This window comes from Colletotrichum paranaense, assembly GCF_030867605.1.
Source record: "Colletotrichum paranaense strain IMI 384185 chromosome Unknown Scaffold_9.1, whole genome shotgun sequence".
In the NCBI taxonomy this organism is placed as follows: Eukaryota; Fungi; Ascomycota; class Sordariomycetes; order Glomerellales; family Glomerellaceae; genus Colletotrichum; species Colletotrichum paranaense.
Genome location: NW_026848967.1, coordinates 1644490 through 1661234, shown reverse-complemented (window position 1 = coordinate 1661234; position 16745 = coordinate 1644490). Strand labels below are relative to the sequence as shown.

Sequence of the window (16745 nt, the reverse complement as noted above, 5' to 3'; positions counted from 1 at the left end):
TTTTTCCATTCCCGAGCGGAACGACTGTTATAACACAAGATCCCCCTCGTGTGCATCTCTTCGAACCAGCACGCGGGCCATCGGTTTGGAGGTGTCGAAATCTGCGCCCCATCTTCTCCAGCGTCACTTGCACTGGGCAGATTCCGACCATGAACCACTGATCGTACACTCACCGCTTGACCAGTCGCTCATTTCATTTTTCTACCAAAAAAGCCCGGGCTAGGGCGTATACCAAGTTAATTACTCGCTCAAAATGCTATCATCCCATATCCCGAGCGCAGTGCCGCTGGCGTTATGGGCATTCTCCAGGGCTGCCGAGGCGGCGTATTCAATAGACACTCGAGGTACGCATAGGAAGGACCAAAACGCACCACAGCCCGTGTAACGCCAGAGAGTCTAACAACCCCCACTATCCAGATGACATTCTCACGACGGCCAGCACACTCGCATACGATCTTATGAAGTTTTACGAAGGAAACAAGACGGGAGAAATTCCCGGCATCTTGCCAGGACCACCAGATTCGGGCCAAGGTGATTACTACTGGTGGCAGGGTGGCGCCATGATGGGAACATACGTCGACTACTGGTATTACACGGGCGACGAGAGTTACAACCACGTCGTTACAGAAGGCATGCTCCATCAAGTCGGAGAAGGCCGCGATTACATGCCAAGGAACCACACCGCCTCTCTCGGCAACGACGACCAAGGATTTTGGGGCATGACAGCGATGCTCGCAGCAGAGAACAAATTTCCCGACCCTCCGGAAGATAAACCACAGTGGCTTGCGCTCGCACAAGCTGTCTGGACGACTCAGGCGGACCCGGAGAGGCACGACGAGACATGTGGCGGCGGTATGCGGTGGCAGGTTCCCAGGACTAACACGGGTTACGACTATAAAAACACAATTTCAAATGGGTGTTTCTTCAACATCGGTGCTAGACTCGCGCGCTATACCGGCAACGATACGTATGCTCGCTACGCCGAACAGACATGGGACTGGCTATGGGCGGTAAACTACATCGATCACGAGAACTGGCGAGTCTACGACGGTGCTCATGTGCCGAAGAACTGCACCAACATCTTCAAGGCAACCTTCTCATACAATATTGCCGTATTGATGCAAGGTTGTGCGTTTTTGGCGAACCATGTAAGTGACTCTATGTCCATATATCAGTCGAGATGCTGACCCTCCACAGACGGGAGAGCAGAAATGGTTTGACCGCACCGAAGCCCTCGCAAACCGCGCCATCGAGGACTTCTTCGCCGATGGCGTCGCATACGAAATTCCGTGCGAATTCGAGACCGGCCGCTGTTCCCAAGACATGCTTAGCTTCAAGGGATACGTCCATCGCTGGATGACTGTAGTAACACAACTCGTACCCTCGACCCGCGACCTCATCCTTCCGGTCCTGCGCAACTCCACTCTATCAGCCATCAAGCAGTGTACCGGCGGTGCCTCGGGTCGCGCCTGTGGATTTTACTGGAACAAGGGTGTATTTGTCGACCCGGCTGTCGACAAGACTTCTGGCGCGGGCGAGGCTATGAACGTGTTGGCCGCGGTGCAGAGTCTGCTGGAAGTGGCCCCTCCTGCTACGAATACCACTGGTGGCACTTCAAAGGGCGACCCCAATGCGGGAATGAACTCGAATCCGTTCAAGGAGTTTGATCCCCTGACTACCGGTGACCGTGCTGGCGCCGGCATCTTGACGTTTGTGGTTCTCTCGAGCGCTATTGGGATCTGGGTTTGGATGTCGCTTGGGTATCAAGAGTGGACAGAAGGAGAGAAGGGTAAAGGGAAAGCTCCCCCTATGACTGAAAAGGTTGATAACTCGGTGGAGAGTGTAGCACCGGCGAAAATAGTCAGCTCGCAAAGCTAGGATTGTCTTGAGGCAGAAATCCGTCAACAGCCGGGGAAAATCATAGGAAAACCACTCAATTAGCCCTGCGGCTTGTGGCAAGATGAGTATCCATCAGTAGCATGCGTATGGCGTTTAATGCAGTGAATTTAAGAAGAGAGATCCAAATTAGCCCTGCTTCCTAAGATTTTTGTAATTCTAAAGCACACATGCCGGGGATTGTGCTTCCTCCCAACGATGACTTCGGCGTGCCGCTAAGATCATTACAACGAAACTTACACATGGCCTTATGTACAGTCCAGTCTTGCTCGAGACAATTTGAACACAGGAGATAAACTTCAATTGCTTATCAAAATTGACGATTGCGAGGGAATGTCGCTAGGAACCACCTTGCATAAGTTCAACTCAATATATTTGTTATTACAACTCATAAGGCCGTGGGTATCGCACTATAATTACAAAACATCATCGTATCATATAAAACATCTATCCTTGCTCATTTCAGTATCGTGACTTTCTTCCGTACATCATTACTTCGTGTGCGTAACATGGTTGGCGGTATAAGCAGGTGCCATCGGAGCTACGCCGCCGTCGCTCGGTGCCACGTACCCAGCCTCACCAGGCTGAGCCATGTGCGCATATCCGTAGCCCTGGTTCTGACCTTGACCGTAACCTTGGGTGTAGCCATAGCCGTTGTTGGTGTTGTTGTTTCCGTAGCCAGGGCCGGGCGGAGGGGCGTCAGTGCCGATGCTGGACCGGCCGTCGCCGCCGTAGTATTTGTTCATCTCCTGCTGACGTCTCTTGCTCTGGGTCTTGTGTCGGCGGAAGAGACAGATACCGATAACGATTACGGCGAGGAAGATGACTACGCCGACGACGATAGCTGCGATGATGCCGCCTCCAATTACTCTGACGCCGCTTCGGGTTCTACCGATACGAGTTGAGGTTGTAACGCGGGCGACGAGCTTTGCGACATCGCGAGCAGCGTTACTGGTTTCGACTTGGATGGCGGGCATGTTGGTGGGGGTTTCCTTTGACTTTGATTGAAGATAGATGAATTATGATTCTGTGACAGTTGTGATTTGACAAGGTTTTTTTCAAATTGACAACTTGTTGCGATCAAATTGAGTCGAGGAATTGCCTGAGTCTTTATCATTCAAAATTAAAGCACTAGACTTCTAGAACGTCATCCCAAGTGCTTCAAGCCACACGGCAGAGACAACAGTGTTGATCACCACCCCTAGTGATCCTCCATCACCGCCTCAGATAGTGCCAAACCAGCGCGATGCCAAATGACATCGGCTGTGGCACAGCATAGACCAAACCAACCCAAATAGGCAGTACGAGTGGCTGTCCGTTGCCGTCACGACTGAAATCATTGTATTGACACGTCTGGCTGCCTCATTCCGAGTCGTTGTGTAGGTTGTAAGGTGGTAGCGGCCGCAGTAGCGCAACGCCAGAACGCGGGATCGACCGTTGATGTCATCGGTCTCACTGCCAAGGCGAAGGAGTGAGACCAGCCACAGCGACGCTAGACTCCCGCCAGCAAAGAGTAGACCTGTATTTTTACTCGGCCGGTCGGTCTTCCGCGGGGTATCAAGCATGAAGAGCGTACACCATTTCAAGGCGGCTCGAGAAGGCTAATGGGCAAAAGTCCCCCGAAAAACAGGAAAATGGGGCATTGTGCTGCGACTCCGCGGATTGAAACCGGATGCAGCCGTGGTGATGCTTGAGGTTCGTTCACACCAGCGCCGGTGAGGACCGGCTCGCCTGTTCCCCCGCTCGATTGAGCGAGCAACGTGGACCCTGAACATCGGCAATATCCCGCAGATAGTTCTAGCGAGTGACCTGCCCGATAAGACTGCAGCTGTCTCTGGATTGCCGCGATTGACGTATAACCTAATCACCATGGGAAGACTTAGTAGGTAAGGTATACATTAAGTCTCAAGTTTCGCCCGATTGGAGTATTCGAATGAATGAAATGATCCCAAGCACCTTATTCACTGAGAGAGGCCTTGGCGAAGGCTTCAGACGTCATAGCATAATGAGGTACGATCTCACAGAAAGGTACTCTAGGTAGGATCTCACAGAGTCATCTCTCCTAGCTAAAGGGCTTAAGGTCATCTGGCTCACTACCGATGATGAAATAATGAGAGCCCACTGAAGATTCTTGAAGATTTTGGGTAATGTGTTTGTGGTGCTTGAAATAAATGACTCGCTGGGTTGGCGGCGGATTTGTACGTAAGAATTTCCAGGGTGTTGACAATGGCGACCCTCAAAGGCGGACACATGCCGACGACAACAATTATCCGGCTTTCCAATGTAGAGAGAGTTCGATAATGATCAGAATTTTCTACAACGACCATACCATACCTTGGAATTCTCTCGTCGGTCGTTGGCCGTCCTAAGTAAGTAACTGTAGCAAGTGATGTGAGCAGGCTCATTGAATGGCTTGTGTGATCAGACGTACATATGCCGAGGCCGTGATGGATCGATCTTCCAGTGGACCTCCTCTGAAAAATTACATGAAAACACCAGACGAACCACAGTTACTACTTCATGCACAGTACACCCGATCAAAGTTGATCGCAGGCTCCGATGTACCGCCGCAAGTGGCTCTCCTCACCATCCTCACCCCTCACTAATATCGGGAAACCCCTGCAACTCGCGGGGGTTGGGCTGGATCATTCAGATGGAGATGATCTGATAAGATAAAAACTTATTGCTCACCACACTCACGCAGCATTCTGCCGCCCATGCATTCATGTTACAACTACACCCTTGTCTTCTCTTTTGAGCAGCCAGCAGCCTACTAGGGCCCCCCAAATTTGGCGAAAAAATTGCTGCAGAACTGCAGAAAATCGCTCGCTCGCTTGGAGGAGGGGCGGGCGGAAACGTGATAACGAACGTTGGTTCTCGCCAGCCACAACTCTATCCCGAATCCGAGCGACAGCAAGACGCCCGTCAACGGATGTAAGGCACAATCCAGGACCCTCTCTATCTTACAGTCTCTCTTCAGTCCTCACCTCTCTTATCTGTATCTTTCTCACACGGCCTTGCTTTTTGTTATTGCAGCTGCTACCCTGGTTACTCTCTGCACACTGGAGTTGAGTTAGCCGCGACGATCCGATCCAGTTCAGATGCCGCCCTTGGTCCCTCCTACGCGACGCTCGCGCAACGGCTGCATCGACTGCCGCAAGGCAAAAGTCAAGTGCGATGAAATACGCCCCTCATGCGGAACTTGCGCTCGACGTAGGCTCGTGTGCCAGGGATACAAGACGCAACCCGGCGCTGCACAGCATGCCAGGCACTCACCCTCGTCTCTGCTGGCGGCCGGTGCTGGTGCCAGTAATACCGCCGCCGCGGCAGCAAAGGATTCAGTACCGGGATCTGTATCAAGCTCTCCGGACCTCCTCTCCGTAGCCGTCTCCGCCGGGTCTTCAAGCAGCAGCTCAACGACGCCGGCGGCACAAAGATCACCGCCAATTTCAAATCGGCAGACACTGGCTCTAGATACACGCACTTTTTCTCTGCTTCCTCCGGGGTCGGTGCCTGTCGCAGACCAGCCGTATCTAGAAGTCTACTTCAACAGACACCCCTTTGAGCTGTTGATAGGTCACGAGTTCGTGTGCGAGATGAACGCCAACATCGTGATGATGCTGCAGCAGGACCCGGTGGTGATTGCTGACACGATTTCGGCCATTGGCTACTCATATGACGTCGGCAGCTCTTCCGCGGCGCTGCTGCCTGTATTGAACCGGAGGGCAAAGATCCTCGCAAACTTGAGGAATATGAAGCCCTCAAGTCACTACTTTGAAGAGGCGCTCTTTCTGCTTCTCGGATTATGCGCAATGGAAGTGAGTTCATGTTTCCCTTTGCCCCCTCTTTCTCCGGCGTGGGTCGGTTTCCATCACTTCTGCTCGAGACTGGAACATGAACCCCGTGGACCTTGCATTAGATGGATGGATGGGCCACTACACCCCAGTGACCCGAATCGAATTGCTCACAGGGTCTAGCTCGTCACTTTGGCACAACCAGGACACCATGCAACGATACCCACAGTCCTATCAAACGTGGCCTCTCTTATCAGCCACCACGTTTCTACGGGAGGCGACGTATCTTCCGTGGCTAGATACTACCTCCGAGCACTGGCGAGACAAGACCTCGTCGTCTCTTTGATTCAGCTCCGCCGTCCCAGAGTTCCCAGCTACGTCTGGCTAGAAAATGAAGCGGCCAAGCCAGACCGTCTTCTCGGGTATACCGTTACCCTCATGCCGTTGCTAGAAGAGCTCTGCACTTTAGCCGAAGAGGTCCGCGACCAGATCCTTCAGCCTGCTTTTCCAAATACCCTCTTGGGCGGTGGCAGCGCAACATCGCCGACAAGCACAGAGGAAAGGGGTTCATCGTCTCCGCCCATCTGCGTCGACAGCTGGCTCGACGCCGGCTACTCCAACCTCGCCCTCCGCGCCGACTCCCTTCGCCTGCGCCTCGAGTCCTGGAAGCCCACAATCTCAGACAGTCTCTCCTTCCGCTCAGCGCGCAAATTCCGCGCCCAGGCTGCCTGCTACCGCGCGGGCGCCCTCCTCTACCTGCACCGGCTCTTCTGCCTCCCCGGGTCCACAGCGGACGCGGATGGCGAGGCGTTGAGCAAGGCCCACGACGTGATGCTGTACACGAGCGGGCCGCCCTCCGAGTCCAAGATGCTGCTGTGGCCCGTCTTCATGGCTGCTTGCGAAATGCTGGACGCGGACGACCGGGCTGCCGTGCTCGACGTCTTTGACTCGATTGGCACGCATCGCAAGACGGTTACGGTTGAGCGGACGAGGATGTTTGTCGAGGAACGGGTTTGGAAGGCGAGGGATCAAGGGAGGGAGTGGAATTGGATGATTTTAGCGCAAGAGTTTCCGGGGGAGTGTTTGCCGATCTGATTCCATATCATCCATCAACTGGGAGGTCGGCCGGCGTGTGGGTGAGGTAATTAAACAACTCACCCAGGGTTCGGGTTGTGGCGGCGGCGGCACGACGGGCGGCATTTCATCATGAGCCGGGCCTTTCTCTCTCTCTCCACCTCATAAGCATGGTTTTATGAAACAAAACGGGTGCATTAGCTTAGCTCGTAGAATTGTCTCCCAAGGGGACATGTTGACGTTGAAATAGGCTTCACTGCAAGCGCATCCAGTTGTTCGTGGATCGGGTCCCACGCGGTCTAGTCCTTCACGGTTCACCCACTGTCTCGGATTCATAAGCTCTGAACCTGGCGACCACGTTGCGGCGCAGGCTTTGGCTATCTTTGCTATCATGACAGGCTATCTTGATAAAGCACTTCAAGAACGTCAACCGCAGATTCGAAGCCTTGGGTATGGTGGATGAACCAATCATCGTTCAATGCTGTTAGCACACTTGGCATTCCCGCATATGTCTCTAAAGCCTTTCTTAGCCAGCGCCAAGAGCGGATATCTGATCGGCCAGCTTGTTTCTACCATCGGTCGTCTTTTCCTCAAGTAGCCTCATTTCCATCTCAAAACTCAAGCTACTACTCTTCCAGTGCCTCCTAAAAAAATGGACGGATCAGGTGCGGGGTCCAATGTGACCTCGGAGACAATCGGCTTCACGTTTGGTGATAGCGGGTGGAAAGAATGAAAAGTCTCTTGCAGATCCCTGGGGGTGGTCTTCAGGGATCTATGAATCTGATAAGGTCGAGCTGCAGATGGACTCGCACCACTTGATCAATCTGATAAGCCGCTGGGATGGAGGGTGGACTATTCCGTGTGGGGGGATGCGGTGTTTTTATTGCCGACATAAGAGCCACATCTGCTCTTTTAGACCGAAGTATTCAGCAGAGTTGGAAAATTTGCACCAGCTACCGGGACAGTTCTCGAGCTTCAATTTTCCGTCCGAGTTCCTCAACGAACTTTTGAGACACCGTCGATTGTTGTCTGTACAGGAGATCTATTACAGACTCTCATCGTGTGTAGAAGCCGAGTGGGGATCCTCTTTCAACCCAAGACCCGCCGTCGACTACGTCAGCCACGATGGCGAAAAGACTACTCGAGAGATTTCGGGTGCGAGATGACCATGAGCACGGATACGAGACGACGAAATGGATCAATCCTGATATCGCTCCTCTGCCTCCCAACAGAAGAACGTGGGGAATGTGGGCATTCCTGGGTTTCGGATCCATCTCCAAGTAAGTCTGGTAGAAGCTGCATTAGCTTAGTTCACTGCATTTATGTCCAGATGTGCTAATCATTGTTTACAGTCTTTGCATTTCGGCATGGACAGGCGCGGCTTCTCTGCTGTCGCTGGGTCTCACTATCCCGCAGACCATCGGTCTGATGATCCTGGCTAGAGCTCTGATTTGTCTGCTCGTCATCGGTAACGGATGGATGGGCTCTGAATGGCACATTGGGTTTACTGTGTCTCAAAGGTAAGTGCAGCAAATTGTCATTATTTCTTTTTCTGTGCAAAACGGCACGTGAAATTAACTTGAATCCTGCAGAATCATTCTGGGTATGAACGGTGCCTACATCGGCCAATTGATCCGAATTATGCTATCCATCGTCTGGTACGGCTCTCAAGCCTGGCTGGGTGGTCTCTGCGTATCTGCTATGCTTAGCAGTTGGAGCTACAACTTTTTGATGATGGAGAACACGCTCCCAGAGAGCGCGCACATGGTCACCAGAGACCTTGTGGGATTCGTCATCTTCCACTTGATCTCGGTTCCATTCCTGGTGAGAAAACCTCGCTCGAGCTTCTGAGGCCTCTTACTAATGCTCTTCTTGTAGCTCATCAGGATCGAGAAAGCGAAGATTCCCGTCATCACGGCCAACCTCATTGTCTTCGTCACAATGATGGGCATTACGATCTGGGCCTGCACTACCGGCGGCACAGGCCCTCTCTTCGAGTCCGGCGCCAAGCAGCCCTCCCTGCTCACAAAGGAATGGGCCTGGGTCTACGGCATCATCGCCTCAGTCGGCAACATCTCAGCCGGTATTCTCAACCAGTCCGACTTCACGCGTTTCGCCCGCAAGCAAGGCATCCAGGTCCCTGGTATCATCTTCTCGCTCTTCATCCCGGGCATGATCGTGCCCATTTTCGCCATCCTTACTGCCTCGGCCTCCATGGAGATTTGGGAGCTCGAAGAGCCCATGTGGAACCCGTTGACCGTCATCACGCAGTGGATGATGGACGACTACAGTTCCAAGGCCCGCGCCGGTGCCTTCTTTTGCAGTTTGGGCTTCGTTCTCGGCCAGATTGCGGAGAATATTCTCGGCAATGGATATGCTGCCGGTATGGATCTCGCGGGTTTGCTCCCTACCTGGATCACTATCAAGCGTGGCGCGCTTCTGGCCGCGGCTCTATCGTGGGCTGTTCAGCCGTGGGAGTTTTACAACACTGCTAGCACGTTTGTGTCTGTGGCGGCTAGTTTCTCCGTCTTTATGGGACCCTTGACTGGCATCATGATGACCGACTACTTTATCGTCCGCCGGCAGAAGATTGAAATCAGCCAGTTGTACACTGGGTCCAAGGAGGGAGCCTACTGGTACACTTACGGTTTCAATTGGAGAGCCTTTGTCGCTTGGGTCGTCTGCTTCGTCCCCGCCATGCCGGGTATGATTGCCGCGGTCAACCCCAACGTCAAGATCAACGATGGACTTTACAAGTATTACCTTGGCAACTACATTTTCGGTTTTCTAGAGGCTGGAGCGCTCTATGCTCTCCTGACCTTTGTCTTCAAGCCACAGAGGCTTGGATGCCAGGATGACTTTGATCTCTACGGCACATTCGAGGATGATGTCGCTATCAGCAAGGGCATGGCGCCTTTTGAAAGACCTAAGGGAGTTGATGGGCCCATCGAAGGAAGATCGGTACATCTCCAAGATGACGGGTCCAAGAACAAGCCCGGGCCCTCGATTGCTGTTTAAAAGCTTTGATACCCATACTTACATGTAGAGAAGGGAGAATGTACTGGTGAAACTCTATCACTTGTTGCAAGTCGCGTAGAAGGTGGATTATAGCTAGCTTGAGTTCGAACCGTCTAAAACCTGAGCAATAGCATTCATCGCCTGACTAGACGTGGCTGCTGAGCCTCTCTATCCCCAATACTTCGCTATCACTTTTGCAAGACGTACGACCCCGGTGCTGATTTCTTCTTTCTGTAATGGGCCAAGTTAGGGATCTCCAATATCCTAAGGGCGCTAGAATCAATCGACTTACTGTCGGCGTCGCGAAAGAGAACCGGAAATGCGCCGTACGTGGATCAACACCTCGAGCGGCAGTACTCATCTTGTCAGGCCCCTGCCAGGCATGATAGTACGATCCCGGAGTGAGAAGAACGAGTTCCGTCGCCCACGCCTGCCACAGCTCATTGGCAAAGTCCTGCTCTGGATCTTTGCTCTTTCCGGGTTTCTCAATTTCCATGAAGCGGTCGATGCCGTCAAAGTAGAACTTACACCAGACGAACATGCCAGCTCCGGGATCAACGAAGCTGAAGATAGGTTTCACCTTGCCGCCATGGGAGTTCTTGACGCACACTACAAAACCCTGCGCTTCAGGTATAGGCGACTTCTCCGCAGGCAGAAGGTCAAAGTGGGCACTGAACGCATCCAGGAGCCAGTCTCGCCTGGTGCGGTACTGGAACTGTAGGTTTTGCAGCCAAGTGAGATAACCGTCGATGCCCCATTTTTGAAGGAGACCAAGGACAAAGGCTTGACTCAATCCCGCTGGGTCCTGTGTCTCGACTTCAGTTGCGCGGAGGAGACGTTCGGTGAAGACCGGGTTGGCGACGAAGTATCCTAGACGGAGGCCGGGGAACAGGGTCTTCGAGAAGGAATCGAGACGGATGACTCTGCCTTGGGCGTCCATGGAAAGGAACGTGGGCACGAGGGTGTTGAGGAATTCTGGGATGGGTTTGGGCGTGAAGGATGTTTCTATAGGCGATCCGTAGCCTGGGTATTGGAGGAAGTAATAAGGATCATCTTCGACGATGATAATGTCTACTATCTATCAGCAACTTCTCCGCAGGTGAACCTGAGTAGCTCGAGCGTACCAAACTCAACGCAGATGTCGTAGATTTCTCTTCGTCTTTGTGCTGAGATAGTGATTCCTGTCGGATTTGATCCGACAGAAACAAGATAGAGTCTGTTACTCGTTAATCATCTACTGGACCCATAGCGCTGAGGTCTGCAGGTGCACTTACACCCTTGGTCTTCGCGATCCTCTTTCCCGCTCATCCCATCTCGACAAAAGATGTCTAAGATTCTTCGCCATGATTCCTGCCGCATCAGCAGTGACTGGAACAGCTTTGATACCCAATGGGATCCAGAGAGCCTGAGCGGAAGGGTACGTAAACTCTTCGACTATGACATAGTCGTCATCCTCGCAGAGTAATCCAACTACCTTTGCCCATGCATTGGTGTTACCGGGGTGTAGTAGGCACTCGTACTCGCAAGGGGGCGAATGTACTCTTTCTGTTAGCTCTTTTGCGAGGGATATCAACTGCCGATTGCCGGCACCAGAACCTACGGGCGAATTGTCAACATCGCTGTTCGAAAGTAAAAGTACGGCTGAAGGTTACCAAAGCGGGAATACATACCATATTGAAGAAACTGGGTCAAGTCTAGATCTCCTGCAGACAAACCACGTCCATATTCCAAACTCAGCCTATCTCTTTTGTCTTGTTCGAGAGAATGCCGGTTGGCTGAAAGTGGAGCTTCGGGGGGCAAACAACTGAACTTGGCTTGGTCAAGCGGAAAGAGAGACGGATGAGGTAATCCTACTACTGTTAATTTCATCTCAACACAAATATCGGGAGCTTCGCGTTTCACCTCCGGCAAAGCTCACCATGCCATCATATCCCATGAATTTGATGATGTCTTTCAACGGTGAGGGATGACGGGCTCTGCTCTTGGCATTGATATGATGGGAAAGATCCACCATAGTAGAGCTGTGGCCAAGGCTCCCCATTTTGTCGTCTCTTCGTGTTAAGTTGAATACTTAGTTTGGAGACAGTTGTGCAAATGCAAGCTCAAGTGAAAACAAAATCAATAGAAGATATATGTTTACTCATTCGTCGTCAAAAGCATGAAAACCCTTGAGCTACTTGCCGAAGCTTGTGACATCGTATCTAGGCTAATGTCCCCAGAGTATTTACATACGTGGGCACTACTCAATCATTCCACTTGACATATCGAGTCGGCCCATCGGACGGAGATCCGGCCGAAGCTGGAGCGATATCTTATCAGTTGGCTGCCCGCGGGGAGATAATCAAGCGTTATCGGCCCCATGCCGGAACGGACCTCGGAGACCCGCCGGAGCCCAGTTCTGTCGCCGAAATCGTAGCAGGAGCTGTTGATGGCATATTCATCCGTCAGTCATCAGATGAAAATGTTTGATGGTTACCCATACCCATTGCACTTATCATAGTTGTAACTGAATCATCTCACTATGGGTAACACCATCTCATACCAAGAAACGCCAATCGAGCTCGAATTGGGCGACCGGGGAACGATCCGCGGCCTCCAGTTCGACAATAAGTCCAGGCGCTTCACTGGTGTTCCCTACGCACTGCCACCAACTGGCGAGCACCGATGGCGCAAGCCGCGACCATTACCCGCATCATACTCATACACCGACGATAATGGAGGAGCATACGACGCAACCAAGTTCAAGTCCGTATGCCCTCAGAAGGCGTTCCATGTAGTCAAGCCTGACGGTGGTGGAAACACCTATGGCGAAGATTGCTTGTTTGTCAACATCTGGACCCCGGTTCCCAAAGAAGGCGAAGAAAACAAGAAATGGCCGGTGCAGCTTTGGATTCACGGCGGGTGGTTCCAGATGGGTGATCCGTCGCAGGAGCCGGGTATGGATGCAACAGAGTTGATTACTACGGGTGGTCTCAACGCCATTGTCGTCGCTATCGGGTATCGACTCAACGTGTTTGGGTTCCTTGCTGGAAACGACCTTTTGCAAGAGAGCAACGGTGAAGCGGGCGGTAACTTCGGTCTTTGGGACCAACGAGTGGCCGCGGAGTGGGTGAGAGACAATATTGCTCATTTCGGAGGAGATCCGGGGAAAGTGACGCTTGCCGGCCGGAGTGCTGGGGCATACAGCGCCGAAGCTCAGATGCTCTACGACTTCCGGAAGACGGGAAGTGTCTCTTCACTATATCACCGCATCTTCATGGACTCAAACGCGATTCCGGCCCAGCCAAAATCTCTTGCCGATGTCCAAGGCCAATTCGACGAGCTTTGCGACTACTTTAGGATTGACGCCTCAGTGTCAGGAGCGGAGAAGCTCTCGATTCTTCGGGGAAAGACTGTTGAGGAGCTTTTGGAGGCTATTCCCCAACTGAAAAACCACACCTTCCGGCCCGTCACCGATGATGTCTTCATACACACGGGTATGATTGAGTACCTCCAGGGCAAGGACTTCGCAGATGAGTTTAAGCGAAGAGGATACAGGTTACTCATCGGCGAGGTTCGCAACGAAGAAACTCTTTACTCTTCATATAACGCACCCACTGAGCCCACGCTGGAAGCCCTGCGCTTACAGGTCTCAAACTACTACGCTCCAGACGTTACAGATCGCGCGATCCAACAGTACAAGCTGCCAGAATCAGATAAGTTGCAAGACTGGCAAACAATATTCGGTAAAAAGCTTCTTTGCAATGAGATTTGTTTGTTTTGGTGCCATTATCACTGACAACATGCCACAGGATCAATCGTTTCGGACGGACAAGTGCGGGCACCGTCCAGGGCACTTGCGAAAGCGCTAGTTGACAACGGCGTCGATATTCGAGACGTGTGGCGGTACCAGATCGCCTACAGGCTGTCCTTCATCAACGAGAAGGTGGCTCCCGCTTCCTTCGGGGTGGCGCATGCCATGGACAGGCCCATCTGGAAGTCAGTTTGATTCTCTCTTTTCTTATTTGGACACGGCGTCTATCAGCTACGCGCTCTTACTGACATATTGACGCAACGTAGCTTTTCAATCACCCATGGTCCGATCCCCACTGAAAGACAGTTAATGGAGGACTGGATTCAAATCTTGGTCAACTTTGTGAACAACACTGAAGGCTACGAGTACGGGACGAAGAGTGTTGAGGAAATGAAGGTCTTGACTCCAGAGGCCACGATTGAAGTTCGGCCTGATGAGCGATGGAGCGAACTGGTGAAGCTGGGGAATATTTTTGCTGGCAAGTGAACTGCTCCAGAATCCGAGGCAGCCAGTCACATTAATCTGAAGACATTCCTACGGTCCGCTGCAAGCTCGTTAGGATTAATGCTTGAGGCGTGAGGTGTCACACGTTTGTTCGCTAGCGATGCGAGATTGTGGCTGGAGCCTGGAGGCCAGTGATTTTGCTTCCCATGCCCATGCTAGCTTAGGAATAGAGGCTTGAGTGAGCTAATACTGTGCCTTCAGGGTGAAATCAAGAATTTAGCTCGTCGTATTAGGGCTGACGGACATGGGTTCGGATCCTAATGCTTACTTTTATTCCAACCCGACACCACCTAAAGTGAGACCGATCTCACTCTAGACGCGCAGTTGCCTCATGTAGTCAGGGGGTTTGCCGCTGAGAACTGGCAATCTCAGCTGCCTGGCGTCCCTAGGTCCGATAGACAATATGTAGTTCTGCCATCGCACACTTGAAACTTCAATTTTCATTTCGCGTCATTCAGAACTTAAGTCGCAAGAGCAACTCACACCTGTGATGCTTCATTCACTACGATGGTCGGCCTGGGGTCCAGAATCCTGGGCCCTCGTCGGCGGCATCATCTCCTTCACCGCAATGGTGGTCCTCCTTGCCCGCTTTGACGGAAAGCCAATCTTCACATGGAATGGAGTGACACTCAACACAGTAGTATCGATCTTGTCGGTAACGATGAAGGCCGCTGTCGCATTCGTCCTCTCAGAATGTCTAGCGCAGTGGAAATGGATCCTCTTCACCCGCGAAGACCGGCCGCTCATGGACTTCGACCGTATCGACGCCGCCACCCGCGGCCCTCTTGGAAGCTTGCGGATCATTTTTCGAACGCGAGGCGCGTGAGTTTACCCCCTCCACCATGTTTGAACGTCTCATAAGACGACCACTGACGACTTTGGCACTAGTCACGCCGTTCAACTTGGTGCTATCCTGACGCTGCTTGCCGTCGCCCTCGATCCCCTCGCCCAGCAGGTTATCCAAGTTCGAGAGGGCGTTGTCTATACGCGAAGCACTCAGACGGACAAGGGACCGCTTGCGCTAAACTCCGGCACGCAGACCTACTCCATGGGCACAGCACAGGTCACAGAATTATCGAGGCAAAACTCTACCACGACGGAGTACTGGGTTTCAACGGACACGCCGCTATCCATGCAAGGCGCAATCTTGAATGGGCTATCCAAATCACGCTGGGAAGTAGAACAGGAGGCATTGATCCAGTGCCCTACGAGCAACTGCACCTGGGACCAATTCAAGAGTCTAGGGATCTGCCACAAATGCAACGACCTCACATCAGAGCTCAAGCAGGTCGGGGGGTTCGGACAGGCAATCATTGCGTTGGCGAACACCACATTAGCTGGCTATAAAGTCCCCGGAACAGCATTCGTCCTTCCAAACGGTCACTTCATTGCCAACATCGATGGCTGCCCACCATACAACGGGCGTTACGCAGAATGCGAAAATAAACAGCCATTGGGCGTCTACTCGGATGACAAGTACACGACCACATCGTTCGGAACCGGAATCCCTAGCAAAACCAACTCCATGAAGGATGTGGATACGCTCTTGTGGTCAATGAGTATCATTCACCCAGATATGGAGGCGCTCAATAAGTCGACCGGGTTCACTCCCGGCGAGTCGGACAGGGGCTCTACGACCGGACTCAAACTTTGGCCAGACATACCGATGCAAGCTACCGAGTGCGCGCTCTACTACTGTGTCAAGCGGATCGATTCAGCGGTTGAAGGCAACCAAGTCAAGGAGAACGTCACCGAAGCGCTAGATTCGAGACGAGATCCGGATTCGTGGAAACGCTCCTCAGAGTACGAGGACGGCCAACCAGAAAACATCATTTCCAAAGAAGCAAATGGCACGCTGGAGTTTGATAAATATTGGTCTGCTGTTTATAATACCGACCTGAGGCTTGAATTCCCCAACATCAGTAACGAGGGCTACTACCGAATATCCCAAGACTCTGTCAAGTCGATGAGTGCGCACATGCAGGACTTGTTCCGCACCAATCTTTCAGGCACTCCGGATCAGAGAGAGGAGATCGAGAAGGTACTGGGATCTGATGCAGTTGGCTTCAATGGCGCGTCGTTCGGGCCGTTTGAAGCGGAAAAGTGGTCGATGAAGGCTACGCCGCCGGCGTTGGACGGTCTCTGGACTTGGACCAGGCACAATATCACCAGCACATTTTACAACCTAGCAACAAGCATGACCAACGAGATGCGGAGGAACTATGCGCCGGGTCAGAGTCTGAAGAGTGGCCAAGATACAGATCGTTTTCAGGACGGTTCCTTGAGTTACTACGGCAAGGTGGGCAAGTCCACAGTACTGTACCACATCGAGTGGCCGTGGATTGCTCTCCATGGCGTGATGCTTATCTCGGCGATCGCGTTTCTGTTCACAACACTCGGTAACGCCAATAGTCGAGGCAACGTACCATTGTGGAAGAGCAGCTCCTTGGCCGCCATTAGGCATGGGCGTGATGTTGGTGGTGTTTTAAGTCGCACCACCACCATGGGTGAGATGGAAGACACTGCGAGGAAGGTCCGCGTGAACTTGCGCGGAGAAGAAAGCGAGGAAACCAAATCTTGCATTGACCGTACAACTGGCTCAACTCCATCTGAACCATAACTTTTTATAGATCGATCGTATACTGAAATTACCCTTTCAATATCGC

General features: G+C 52.4%; 8 protein-coding genes across 8 annotated transcripts; 6 read left to right on the top strand and 2 right to left on the bottom strand.

Moving 5' to 3' along the window:
• Window positions 1-253: 253 nt before the first annotated feature.
• Window positions 254-1878, top strand: CPAR01_11311 (glycosyl hydrolase family 76; the record flags this gene model as incomplete). Its single annotated transcript, XM_060495570.1, has 3 exons — window positions 254-344; window positions 418-1148; window positions 1198-1878. 3 exons carry the CDS (start codon window positions 254-256, stop codon window positions 1876-1878), a joined length of 1503 nt encoding a protein of 500 aa, XP_060345918.1.
• Window positions 1879-2387: 509 nt separating this feature from the next.
• On the bottom strand, window positions 2388-2873 carry CPAR01_11310 (uncharacterized protein; the record flags this gene model as incomplete). Its single annotated transcript, XM_060495569.1, has 1 exon — window positions 2388-2873. The coding sequence occupies one exon, from the start codon at window positions 2871-2873 to the stop codon at window positions 2388-2390; it is 486 nt and encodes a 161-aa protein (XP_060345917.1).
• Window positions 2874-4997: 2124 nt separating this feature from the next.
• Window positions 4998-6785, top strand: CPAR01_11309 (uncharacterized protein; the record flags this gene model as incomplete). The annotated part of the gene is made up of 2 exons (XM_060495568.1): window positions 4998-5714; window positions 5874-6785. The coding sequence occupies 2 exons, from the start codon at window positions 4998-5000 to the stop codon at window positions 6783-6785; spliced, it is 1629 nt and encodes a 542-aa protein (XP_060345916.1).
• Window positions 6786-7223: 438 nt separating this feature from the next.
• Window positions 7224-7412, top strand: CPAR01_11308 (uncharacterized protein; the record flags this gene model as incomplete). The annotated part of the gene is made up of 1 exon (XM_060495567.1): window positions 7224-7412. One exon carries the CDS (start codon window positions 7224-7226, stop codon window positions 7410-7412), a length of 189 nt encoding a protein of 62 aa, XP_060345915.1.
• A 477-nt stretch (window positions 7413-7889) lies between these two features.
• On the top strand, window positions 7890-9782 carry CPAR01_11307 (NCS1 nucleoside transporter; the record flags this gene model as incomplete). Its single annotated transcript, XM_060495566.1, has 4 exons — window positions 7890-8044; window positions 8117-8284; window positions 8357-8588; window positions 8643-9782. 4 exons carry the CDS (start codon window positions 7890-7892, stop codon window positions 9780-9782), a joined length of 1695 nt encoding a protein of 564 aa, XP_060345914.1.
• A 168-nt stretch (window positions 9783-9950) lies between these two features.
• On the bottom strand, window positions 9951-11823 carry CPAR01_11306 (uncharacterized protein; the record flags this gene model as incomplete). The annotated part of the gene is made up of 6 exons (XM_060495565.1): window positions 9951-10013; window positions 10075-10853; window positions 10907-10998; window positions 11057-11401; window positions 11453-11465; window positions 11685-11823. The coding sequence occupies 6 exons, from the start codon at window positions 11821-11823 to the stop codon at window positions 9951-9953; spliced, it is 1431 nt and encodes a 476-aa protein (XP_060345913.1).
• A 480-nt stretch (window positions 11824-12303) lies between these two features.
• CPAR01_11305 (uncharacterized protein) lies at window positions 12304-14061 on the top strand (the record flags this gene model as incomplete). The annotated part of the gene is made up of 3 exons (XM_060495564.1): window positions 12304-13507; window positions 13574-13760; window positions 13842-14061. The coding sequence occupies 3 exons, from the start codon at window positions 12304-12306 to the stop codon at window positions 14059-14061; spliced, it is 1611 nt and encodes a 536-aa protein (XP_060345912.1).
• A 262-nt stretch (window positions 14062-14323) lies between these two features.
• CPAR01_11304 (uncharacterized protein) lies at window positions 14324-16699 on the top strand (the record flags this gene model as incomplete). Its single annotated transcript, XM_060495563.1, has 3 exons — window positions 14324-14374; window positions 14489-14901; window positions 14968-16699. 3 exons carry the CDS (start codon window positions 14324-14326, stop codon window positions 16697-16699), a joined length of 2196 nt encoding a protein of 731 aa, XP_060345911.1.
• Window positions 16700-16745: the final 46 nt, after the last annotated feature.